The sequence below is a fragment of the Halichoerus grypus genome, chromosome 5 (assembly GCF_964656455.1).
Source record: "Halichoerus grypus chromosome 5, mHalGry1.hap1.1, whole genome shotgun sequence".
Lineage (NCBI taxonomy): Eukaryota > Metazoa > Chordata > Mammalia > Carnivora > Phocidae > Halichoerus > Halichoerus grypus.
This window is the reverse complement of record NC_135716.1, coordinates 19,237,262-19,249,930: the sequence shown is the minus strand read 5'-3', so window position 1 is coordinate 19,249,930 and position 12,669 is coordinate 19,237,262. Positions and strand designations below refer to the sequence as shown.

The 12,669-nt window shown below is 43.0% G+C and overlaps 1 protein-coding gene across 1 annotated transcript in view; it reads right to left on the bottom strand.

Annotated features, from left to right (window-relative positions):
• The window catches only part of SNTB1 (syntrophin beta 1), a 223,107-nt gene continuing 210,438 nt past the window's right edge, over nucleotides 1-12,669 (bottom strand). Inside the window, exons 5-7 of the mRNA XM_036068665.2 lie at nucleotides 11,635-11,831; nucleotides 5,882-6,072; nucleotides 1-3,183 (exon numbers count right to left, since the gene is read on the bottom strand). Of these exons, the coding sequence (XP_035924558.1) occupies nucleotides 3,091-3,183; nucleotides 5,882-6,072; nucleotides 11,635-11,831 (481 nt within the window). The 3' untranslated portion in view covers nucleotides 1-3,090. The remainder of the gene's footprint in view (nucleotides 3,184-5,881; nucleotides 6,073-11,634; nucleotides 11,832-12,669) is intronic.

Below are 12,669 nucleotides of genomic sequence, written 5' to 3'. Positions count from 1 at the left end.
CTCAGAGGTGAATATTTATTTAATATCACATACATGATATCCATGGTGCTATAAACATAGGCACATTTTTTTTTAACTCAACGTACATTCAAATATTACTCCCTCACCCCAGTCCGCTCCAATCCCCTCAAGATGGAATACCTAATATTTGTAAAAGAAAGGCTCTGCTCGTTAATTTCAGGCGAATGCATTGTTCAGCATTTTAATTACATCAACCGAAAGAATTAATTAAACGCCTCTACCTGGGTGTTTTTAAGAGGTTGATGGTTTTTCTACTTAGTTCAAGTCAGAAAAGAGATTGCTAACTGTATTCCTATTGGCCTTCTTTAAATCCCTGGGATGCTTAAGGCTCACCTCATCTACCAGCGAATGGGTGGCTTGCCACTAAGTACAGATGAAACATCAGCCATTTGTATTGATTTGGCCTTAAAGGGACAAACGTGAATTTAATAATTCATTGATTCAAATAAGAAACGGATTAAGCACAGAGCAGACTGGACAAAAACAAATTCCCCAAAATGAATCAGTTGATTCACTGACTGTACCCAGGCATGATCCAGACGTCTGTGTGTCATTCACAACATTCATAACACACATGAAGACAAGATTAAAACCTACAGTGTAAAATCATTATGTAATTTCCTCAATTCAGAACAAGGAAAAATGAGTATTTGAAATTGATTCATCATAGCCACTCTGATATGATACACTTAACTTTGAAGGAAAAAACAAGGATTCATATACACAATTCTCTTAGTAAAACTGTCTACTTCTTGCTAATACATTTTAATTCAGAAAATGCATTAATTTATTCAAATGTATTTTTTCTAAAATATAAATATTTAAATTAAGTTTTTATAAATGCAGAGAATGTAATTTGTTGACCCCCACCCATTTATTAATCAGTCTAAAACATAAGTGATGAAGAAATACTTGTAATTATCATTTTAATTTTTCTATAAATATAGAATAGGATCTTTGCAATTTAATTATAAGTAATTAACTCATACTTCATGTAGTACTGAGCACCTTAAATTACATATTGTTGAATTGAACTATTGGCATTAATATATGTATTTTAATGTTATTTACAATGCATAATTCTCTTGTATAACAACATTCCAGTGACTTCGAAAATATGTAATGAAAGAGTGCAGTATAATTTATAAATGCATCAAAGCTTTCCTGTAATATTCAGGGTGGGACTTTTCAGCATTTTAAAATGGGAAACCCAAAAAAAAAAAAATCAGTGACCTAAAGCTGTGTTTCCTGAAGTGTTTTTTTATTTTATTTTATTTTATTTATTTTATTTTATTTTAAAATAATCTCTACACCCAACATGGGGCTTGAACTCGAGGCTCCTGAGATCAAGAGTCACATGCTCTACCGACCGAGCCAGCCAGACGCCCCTGTTTTTGTTTTTTTAAAACACTTGCTTCACAAACTGCTCTGTCCGAAAGGAGCTCTGTAAGTACACAGGATCCCCCCTTGAAGAATTACAATGTGTACATTAAAGTCTTTGAGGAGGCCCACGATCATGAAATCTGTTTCTTACCTCCATATTTAACACATTTTTGATCATCAAACCTCATTCTCACCACCACCCCCTCCCCAAAACACCTCTCAGTCAATGCCCTTTGGAACTAGTGTTACATGATACATACTTTGGACGCTGCTTTGTAACTCAATAAACATATGTGTCTCAGTGGGCAAAATTACATCCCTTTAAAACAGTTTCACTTTTAAAAGCTCTTTGCATAGGTATTTGCTGAAGGACAATTCTGAAAAAAACATACAGATCAAATCCAGAGCATTTGTTTATGTAAACTACAGGGGAAAGAAGAGTTAACAAATGCTTACAGAAACTCTAGAGCTAATTTTTAAGGTTCCAGGAAGGTGACTCCAAAATCAAATAATATAGGTGTCTTTTTGGTGAATTTGTATTGAAAGGTAAAAATAAAAGCGTTAAATCAGTAATATGCTCTATGTTGTCTAAAAATATTCTTGTAGAAAAATAATCAGGTTGTTATATTATTTCCCTGGAATGCCTAAGAGCTGTGGATACTGTCAGAATTATATGAGGCTGCTCTAGGGCTGGTTTGAAAATGCATGCATACAAGCACAAGACAGAAACAAGGGTCAATGAATTGCTCAGTACTTCCACTGAAAACCACGGAATGGGGATAATTAGTTAACCACATGTGAGTTGTTTATATATATGTTATATATATGAGATATGTTACATATACATCTCAAATGACAATCTTTAAAAAAAAATATCCATAATTTGCTTTCTGTAAGTAAAGCTATCAGTCTTGGCTCTAAGATAGCACACCTTGGTGTGAGTGCAGTCCCCAGATTAATCGTCTTTCAAGCACACTACTCTTCTGCACCGTGAAGCTTTGCAATATAAACAGTCTACTTTGGCTCAGATTCCACCAGCTTCCAGCTCAGATCAGTATCTGATGCTTTATTTAATTCCTGCTCAGCATATGCTAATGAGAATACTTCAGGATCACTCTACATCATTGAAAGATAATTCATTAAGAAAAGAATTACAGCTGCTTCATACTTAAAATAAAAGGTGGGTTTCCATTTGAAGCACTTCTCTTTCCTTACCAGCAGAAGTCAACTCAATTAGAAGTAGGCAATAAATCACAATAAAACAAGGGATCATTGTTACAGGGGGCGAGAGAGGTGAAAATGTCCATTCCTCAACTATTCAGCTCTTGCTTACCTGGGTGAACCAGTTGCCTAGAAACTGGTATGATTAAGATCTGCATGCGCTGTTCTCATGTTCGTGATGTCCTTGCTTGTCATTATTTCAAAGCTAGGCTGTGTATTTATTTCCATTTGCCCTCACCTCTTTACCCTTCTACTGTTCTAAAAAGCCCGTTTTCTTTCTGATATTCCTCATGGTGTTTTCTTGGGGGCCCCCCTTGTCATCAGTGAAGCTGACAGAGAAGTCTGGGGCAGGTGAGAGGACTTGGGGATCCAAAGCTGACCGTGGCAAGCCAAATGGTGCGCGCTCATGGTGTCCCATGTCACCAGCCCTCCTTTTCTCTAAGGCAAGTAACCCCTCTGCTCTGTTCAGGCCACCAAGCCCAGTCTTGTGATCTTCGCCGACAGGAAGGAGTGAATGATGAAAACAATCGGCTTGGGGCAGGAATGAAGGTCCAGTTGCTGAAATTTCAAAAGAAGAGAGCGTGAGCAATTTTAAATTGATGCTCGATGCAGAAGAGCGATTTACACATCAAACGATCTGCGCACTTCCTGCTTTTAACTGGAGCAATTATGGTTTTTGTTTTTTGTGGTTTTTTTTGTAGAAGCAATTTTTTTTATTATGTTATGTTAATCACCATACATGCCATCATTAGTTTTTGATGTAGTGTTCCATGATTCATTGTTTGCATATAACACCCAGTGCTCCATGCAGTACGTGCCCTCTTTCCTTGCCCCTCAATGAGATTTAGAAAAATAACTCTGAACTTATTTCTTACATTTATCTTTGTTTCCGAAATAGGTTCTGTGAAATTTATATATACCAGTACCATAAATATTGATGTTGCCTTTTTTGACTGTCGAAACCGTTTGTTTTTGGTATCACAATAGTGATATTATTTATGTCGGGTTAGGTACAGCTTGAAGCAATACTAAATTTCACATCTGAAGGTTCAGTTTGAGCCCCGGTTTTAATACTTTTTTTTAAAAAACACTTCTGAGATATATAATCTTGGACAAGTCACTTAAAATTTTCCCCAGTCCTCCCAAATTCACAGGGTAACTAGAGTATTAAATGAGATACTGTGTGTGAAAACTCAGAATGGGGAAGCCATGCTGCTAAGCAGCTGTGTCCCCACTGTCCTATGCCCTTGGATTGCTGTAAGCATGGGCGTCGCCTGTTAAGGCCCCTGCTAAAGTCTTACCCTTCTCAGCGTGTTCCTACGTGTGGCCCAGCACATGACCAGAGAGTAAGAGTCAGGTGGAATTTTTATCACCTAAGTCAGGAAAACTGGAGGAGTTGTTCCCAATTCTCTTCTGCTGATGACACTGTTGGGGAGCAACCACCTGGATGTATAATAACATCTAGCAAAGTTAGGGTTGTATTTATCATGAATCAGGCACTGTGCTAAATATTTCCTCTACCCCGTCTTATTTAAGTTTCACAAAACCCCTGTGAGCTTATTGCCATTATCTGCATGTTTTATATGGAAAACTAAGATTTGAAGAAGTTCTAAAACTTTCTGAGATCACAGATCTTACAGGGGAGAGGAGGTATGGCCAGAGTCAGGATGGAACCACAGTATTCAGTCTCACTAACACAGAAAGCAACTTTTGGAAGGAACCTACTTCAGTCACTGTATTTTACGGACAGAGAGACTCAGATCCAGAGACATAAAGGATTTGCCCAAGACAATTGGTGAGTTAGTTAGAGACACAGAAAGAAAACATGGGTCTCTTGACCCTCAATTTGTTCCATTTCCTACAGCCCATGTCTGCTCCCTTCCCCAGGAAGGGAGAAGAAAGGCCTGGTGGTGCCTGCCTCCTGGGGTTGCAGAACTAGGCCTGGGGAAGCCGTGCGTGAATTTGCACTTCTCAGCCGAATGGACTGGCAGCAAAACTCAGTCCTGCATACATCTTCCAAGTCAGGTTGTAATTACGGGCTTCAGAAAGGCTGAAATTTAGACATAAGTGATTTTCCTCACAGGCAAAAATAGCCTTGATTTTTCAAGCTAAGGCTAAGGCTAAGAGCCTTTTGTCTTTTGGGTTTTGGTTTGTTTTTGTTTTTTGTGGGTTTTTTTTTTTTTTTTTTGGCTAGGGAGCAGTCAGTCACCTTTAGGAAAGAGCACTCAGTTGAATGATTGATAGAGTAGCAACTGAACTATAAGTGTTCTTAGTAAAATGGACTTTCATTCAAATCACTTGTTTGTTTCCAAACTGCTGCTTCAGGCTGAACTTAACTCATTGCAACACGCAAACAACAACGCTGGTGTGGCGGCATCCACAACAGCCGTGCTCCGACTGGGAAATGAAGGCCTTATGCTCTCAAGTGTGATCTCGGCTCTCCCCTTCGGTCAGCCCCTGCTCAGTCCCCCTGAATGGTTTCCAGAGAAGTACCAGTCCAGTCCCACGGGAGAAATCGCTGAACGGGCTGGAGGTGAAGGGAGGGATGGAGGAAGGCCAGAAGCTTCGCCGAAATTACTGGAGCTTTAAAACTGAGGTTTACCTCTGCATTTTATCTATTCCCTATCCCTGTTATCAAGCGGAAGTCAATGGATATTTGTTGACTAACCTAGTGACTTAGGAAGGACCTAAAGAGAGCCTAGTTATTACAGAATCAAGGTCCTCTTAAAAGTTCGGCATTTGACGGCTTAAATGAGATGCTAGGTCTTCCTGACAATGTCAATAACTATACGAGCTTTAAAGTTCAAATATAGAGGAAGAAAAAAGAAAAACATGGTTAGAGCTCATTTGCCCACTTATTCTACAGGAACACCAGCTGAGGTCAACTAGAATTGAAAGTAACCACAATCAGTTGATTCTGAATATCTGAGCTTTATATATTTGATATATATTCTATATTTGAACTGCGAGCCCTCACAGATGTGTTGCCCCATGAAAAATATATGAAATCACGCTGTCTACAGAAATACACTTAGAGGGGCGCCTGGGTGGCTCAGTCGTTAAGCGTCTGCCTTCGGCTCAGGTCATGTTCCCAGGGTCCTGGGATCGAGCCCCGCATCAGGCTCCCTGCTCTGCGGGAAGCCTGATTCTCCCTCTCCCACTCCCCCTGCTTGTGTTCCCTCTCTCGCTGTGTCTCTCTCTGTCAAATAAATAAATAAAATTCTTTAAAAAAATTTAAAAAAAGAAATACACTTACAATCTCTCCATCTTTGCCTCCAAAATCTAAATACAGCATCCTGATTCCATCATCTGAAGACATTTTCAGCTTTTCATAGGGAGACTGCATGATTGTCTTGGGAAAGGCACCCTCCTGTGGTTCAGTGGTAATAGAAAATCCATTCTCATAGTGTACGGTCAGGCGGCACTCCTGGTTTCTGTAGGTGCAAGCTGGGGGGAGAGAGGAGAGGGTGTGATATCAACAGCAAGGTCGTCCGTTCTCCCGGGCACTTACCTTGCAAGCCTCCTCAGTCCCAGGGCCAGCCACACGTTTCTTCTCAAGTTGAAAACTAGTCGTTGCTCATGAAAATATTCTCCTTGGACTGATTTTGATGTTGTAATTTAACTTGTCCCATGAAACCAAGGGAGATAAGCTGAAAGAACTCCTTTTGCCGGGATTTACTGAATTTTATCTGGCCTCCAGCCCTTATCTGACCCTCTGACAGCACATAGGCAGACGGGCGTACTTGCCTTCCACTGGCCTTGTCTCGGGGGTCGGGGGAAAAAACTGACATTTGACTGAGGGTAAGCTAGCTCTGAGTTGTCATCGTCATCACACGCACGCACGCACACACGCACCCCATAGCCATGCCCACCACCTGGGGAACGGAGTGAGCATTCCTCCATTCCATTACCAATATTAACAAGTGTAACATACCTAAGAAGTCGGGAGTAAGTCACTTAAAAATAATCCCATTTTTCATTTTTAAAAAGTCAAACGAAGCTCATTTTATAAATAGAAATGAGTGTTTTAAAACTTTCCCAGGCGATGGGGCGCCTGGGTGGCTCAGTTGGTTAAGCAACTGCCTTCGGCTCAGGTCATGATCCTGGAGTCCCAGGATCGAGTCCCGCATCAGGCTCCCTGCTCAGCAGGGGGTCTGCTTCTCCCTCTGCCCTCTTCCCTCTCGTGCTCTCTGTCTCTCATTCTTTCTCTCTCAAATAAATAAATAAAATCTTTAAAAAAAAAAAAAAAAAAAAAACTTTCCCAGGCGATCTAATGATTGTGGGTCCTGGGGAAGCTGGGTTGCAGAGAGATCTCAGAGGTGGCTCCTTCCATGGAGAAGGCTGTTCCCCGTCTCTGCCCAGTGTGACACTCAGGAACCGCTCAGGGGGTGGTCACAAGGGACTCTCTGATCCAAAGAAACAAAACTAAAACCTCTTGATCAGGACAGCTTTTATGTGTGGTCCTCACTGCATTTAGGAAAACGGATCAGTACTCGAAGCGTATGAGCTGGACGGGGGACTGCCCCAGAATCCTAGTTCCTATTTAGGAAGACTTGTGAAGGTTTAAACCTTTGATCAAAGAGTTCTGAAAAAGGTTATTAAGTATCAGATTGGATTTTTTGCCTCACAGAACACCACATTTAACAGACCCGGGCAAGTAAATTGGCTCAGACCTTCACAGACATCTGAAAGCTCTTTAGGGAAACCAGGACATTTTCCTGGCTGGGGATGGGGTTTGGAAGGAGTAAGAGCCAGGGCATTTTGACTGTGCGGTACCATCCTTAGCTCAGCTCGGCTTTATAAGCCAAACTGAACTTCACCTTGCCACAAACTTCTGAAGCAGGACCTAAGCTTAATAGGACAGGTGAAAAAAAGCAAAGCTCAGACAGGTGAAATGTGTCACAATTGAGGTGGCTTAGAATTCAAAATTCAAGTTCTTTCCACTCGGTGCCATGTATCTTTCTTACTCTGGCAGTCAGGATCCAGAGGGATGTGGAGAGGGACCTTGGCAAAGAGAGTAATAACTGTACGGCTGGGGGGCCTTCAAGGTTTGGGGGAAAGAAATAGGGGACTCTATCTGCTCACAGAATGAGGCGGCTTTTAATTGAAGCTCTGGTGAAAAGTGTACCCCTTCCTCCAACTTCCCACAGGCATCTTTCAATTTGTAACTACGGGTTGGTACTTCCCCAAGGTGCACTACACTCTCTAATAGATTTCTGAGTCCTTCTGAGCTACAGCCCCTCCGTAAATCTCATCTTCTCCGAAGGTCCGCAGACCGCTGCCATCCCCGCAGTCCTGGGATGGCCAAAGACAGTGGCATGGTGTAGGTATGGCTTCCCATCTTAAATCCTTATTTTTGACACTCTTTACTCTGTTACCTGTAGAACAAGTGGGCAAATGAGCTCTAACCATGTTTTTCTTTTTTCTTCCTCTGTATTTGAACTTTAAAGCTATGCCCTCAGATACTCAGAATCAACTGATTGTGGTTACTTTCAATTCTAGTTGACCTCAGCTGGTGTTCTCGTTCTTTATATAATGGAACTGATTATCTGAAGATGTTCTCAATCCACACAGGAAAAATCGAACACATTAGCAAGTTAATTGAAGCTCTGATTAAAACATAAGCCCCGTTCCCCAACTCCCTGAAGGCATCTTTCAATCTGTAACTGGGTTGCACCTGTGGTCATTCCAGAATTTCTTCTCTCCCACCACCCCGCTAGCTCAGTGCACACAGTGCTTTGTTATTTCCTTTGGCTGGTCTACCAACAGCCCCATGGCTTTCCTATCCAAGTAGAGTTCAGCTTATTGAGAGAGAAAGATTTTACAAAATCTGTGAAATGTAAACTAAACCAAATCCCCTTGGCCTTCTCCATTCTTTCCTAGAACACTCCTGAATTTGTTGCAAGGAGCGTGAACCTCTCCAGCATTTACACATATCAGTTCATTAAGTCTAGTTTTCTGGTTTTCCAACTCTCAGGTCCAACACTCTAGTTTTTCTTGCCATACAGACTCAGCATAAAAATAAGAGCTTCGGTGACACTCTCAAATGTTTCCAGCAATGATGGGAAATGGTGGGGGGCACCAATCCGTTTCAGGGTAATTACAAAAAGACACTGATTTTGTTGGAGTTGCTGCCGCAGACATTCTACAAAACATCTGGTTTTTCATGTTTGCATGAGCAAAGGAAATGTGGAGAAACCCCAGCACACACTGACGTGTGTGCCATCTTTTCAACTACTCCTGGGTGGGAGTTGCTCCTGAGGGAGGTTGCTCCCTGGTGCAGTGCTGCTCCCAGAGGGCTCCATGGCCCAGCAGCATCCGCACCAAATGGGACGTTATCAGGTACAAATTCTTGGGCCCCAACCCCAAACGGCTAAATCACAATCTCTGGGGGTGGAGGTCAGCAATCTGGGGCTTTTAGGGGTAAAACAAAAAGAACTTTACTTCTATTGTTGTTTTCAGCGTGGCTGAAGTTTGGAAACGCTGTATCTAAGATGTCTTGTGGGAAATCTGTTCCTCTAGAGCAGAGCTGTATAAGAGGATACTGTGCCGTGAGGGAAATGTTCTAGGTTCGCGCCATCCAACATGGTAGCCATTAGGTAGGCACACGTGGTGACTGAGCCCTGGAAATGTGGCTCGTGTGACTGAGGAATTCATTTAATTTTCATTACATTACACTTAAATAGCCACACATGACCAGAAGCTAGCATACTGGACAGCACAGATCTGGGGAAATAATGCCAAGAGTAACAACTAATACGAACATGTAGTGAGTGCTTACTTATGCGTCAAGCACCGTGCTAGGAGCTTTACATGGACTATTTCTCTTCATTCTTGACAACTCTATGAGGGGGGTACTATTATTTCCTTCTTTTTTACAGATGAAGAAAACAAGAGATGCAAGTAAGAGTAAGAGATTAAGGAAGAAATAGGAGGGGCGCCTGGGTGGCTCAGTCGGTTAAGCATCTGCCTCAGGTCGTGATCCCAGGGTCCGGGGATCGAGCCCCACATCCGGCTCCCTGCTCAGTGGGGAGCCTGCTTCTTCCTCTCCCTCTGCCTCTGCCTCTCTCTCTCTCTGTTTCTCATGAATAACTAAATAAAATCTTAAAAAGAAAGAAATAGGACTGGAATTTGAATTCAGGCCTTTCTGACTTAAATCCCACACTGTGGCTATTGCCTTGTACTGGTTCCTCAGAGACAGAGAGAAATGAAAGAACAGGCAAGAAAACATGATAGAAGAGGGTGAGCAGAGAGTATTCCAAGAAACAACCCTGTGGGACTTAAAGGTGGATTTACTGGAAGACTGTTGTTGAGGATACCAGCTACTCTGTCACATATGGCCTCCTTGCGAGTGATGGAAGGAGACCTGGAAGAGGGGCTGGTCTTCGATCTCAGAACCAGAAACAATCTTAGATCTCAGAACCAGGAGCAACAGCATCATGGACACTGTTAAAGGTACATTGTGCTGGCTGCTGAAAATCACTGGGTTCATATGGAATCCACCTTAGCAAATGTACAAGATTTTATTTTTTTAAAGATTTATGTATTTATTTTAGAGAGGTGGGAAGGGCCAGAGGGAGAGGGAGAGAGAACCTCAAGCAGACCCTGTGCTGAGCGCGGAGCCCAATGCGGGGCTGGATTTCATGACCCCAAGATCATGATCTGAGCCAAAACCAAGAGTTGGATGCTTGACTGACTGAGCCACCCAGGTGCCCCAGTGTTCAAGATTTTACAGTATATACTTAGCTTATTCATTTTAGCTGAGATTAGTATTAGTTTCTAGTCTCCAATTTTACCTTTGCCCAATTAAAAAATTAAATTATCTATATATTTACATATAGATGCATTTATATCTATCTGTCATCTATCCATCACCTATCAATCATCTGATTTGGAGAGTGGCATGAAAATCATTTATCACAGCAGCCTGAACAGAACTGCTGGGTTTTGACCAGTGGTACAGGAGTGAGATCCATGTCTCGGTAGACACTAGAGTCAATGAAGAATGGTCTTTAGAATGACACGACATAGCGTTAAAATCAGTTCTGTCATTTATTAGTTGTGAGATCCCGGACAAGTTACTTAACCTTTCCTTAAGGGTTTGCTTCCGGATTCGGTAAAATCAGATTGGCAAGGGAATTGTGAGGATTAGATAAGATAAGGCGATGATTTGCGACCCGGGACACACACACATACCCCTGAATCCAAAGTTCCACAAATCTAAGCAATATTTACACTGATATGTGTATTCCATTTAATTTAATTTTTTAAATGTTGGCCTTGCCTCGACTCATTGACTTCTGGACCCACAGCAGGATTGTTTCTCATAGTGTGGAAAACACGGAGAGACATTATATGAAATGCCTGGCACGTCGTGAGTACACTCAATAAACAGGACAGTATAGAGGGGTTCTTCCTTCTGCACACATGTAACCCACGTAAATAATCCGTGTAAATCCCACTTCCCGCACTCACTAGTCCTTTCTTAGGGCTCTGCATGAACGGGGCTGTGCTCACCATGTGGTCCCTCCATCCTGCCTCGGCTTCAACATTCAGACCAGCGGCCCCAGTGGCTCTTCCCAAGGCTCTGCCCTTTGCTGTTGGAAACCCCCACCCCCCCACCCGGATGCCTCTGTTTCCTGCTCTTTTTCACAAACCCGTGCCCCAGTTTCCGGATCAACTCCGTGAGCTACCAAAATTATTATTTCCAAGAATTTTATTCTGTGATAAATTACCCAGGGTCCGTCTCTATGTTTGTAACAAGAACCTGCTGGTTGGTGCCTCGAAGCTCGTAGCTGCAGCAAGCCACCCTGGGGTCACAGTCAGGAAAACGACATCTGACTCCCCGAATTACCAACTTTTCTGGAATGGAGATGGGAAAAGGCTTACATTTGAGTAGGGCATACAGTGCCCTAATTTGGAAGAATTTGAGTTCACTTCTGGAATTCCAAACAGCCCAGAAGGCCAGTACTGGAAACCACATTGAGGCTGGGAGCCCAGGGTGCTCACCGGTAGTGACTTCGGTGACCAGTTCCGCCGAGTTGTGGCAGCCCTGCACGATGCTCCTCGTCCAGTGGGAGAGGTCCCTGCTGGTCTCGGCCCTGAACAGGTGTGTTTCAATCCCCTGCCTGGTGCCCGTTCGTGTCGCGAAGGACAGATCCACACCAGCCTGGGGCGATCCTTTGCCTGGACCTGAATGGACCAGCCTGTTGAGAGAGAGAAAGAGAGAGAGACAGAAAATCATCGGACTGGCAACCACTGTGTTCCCCTGACTTGTCACCTGGTACGAAGCTCCCAAATTGGTGATTTGCTCTCGGTTTTCTGCCCTAGAACCAAAGGGTCCGCTCTAACACCAGTGTTCACTGTGGTTTTTCTGCCTTCTGCTCAGCTAGTTCGTCCCCAGGGCTAGAGGGAGACTTAAAGGTGCCCGGGACTGCGTCTGGTGACACATGCAGAGTTGCATGACATGCCTTTAATGAGACAAATTCAACTATACTCACTCAGCCAAAAAGAGAATTGAGCAAGTGCAAAAGAGAACAATTTAAATAGTGTGTCAACCCTTTCCTCTCCATTCCATTCCTGGACATGTGTATGTCCCAGGGTGAGCATGACACTGTTCCCTGCGTTAGGCTGCATTCCTCCATGTTTCTTGTAGTTTGGAGCATCTGGCTGCACCGAATGTCCTTCTGGGCACGCGTCCGTCGAGCACACAGCCTCCCCGTGCAAGCAAAACCACCAGGAGACTCAACGAAGCAGCAGCAATCTGTGCCCTTGTGTTAAAGCCCAGGAAGAACTAGCCATGCCAGGCTTCCTGAGAACTGGAAGAGAATTGCACTTTATGGGAGATTTCAGGGATTTCCGAGAGTGATTTTTTTTACCACACGATGTTCACACTGGCTTTAAAACACATGCTCAGCATAAAATGTGACTCCCATAGTACATATTTTCCGAAAGGCCAGACGGAAAAAATGAGGACTCTCAGATTCTGAGTGCTACCTTCTGAGCACACACAGGCTCCTACTTCTCACGTGTCCCCTTTAAACC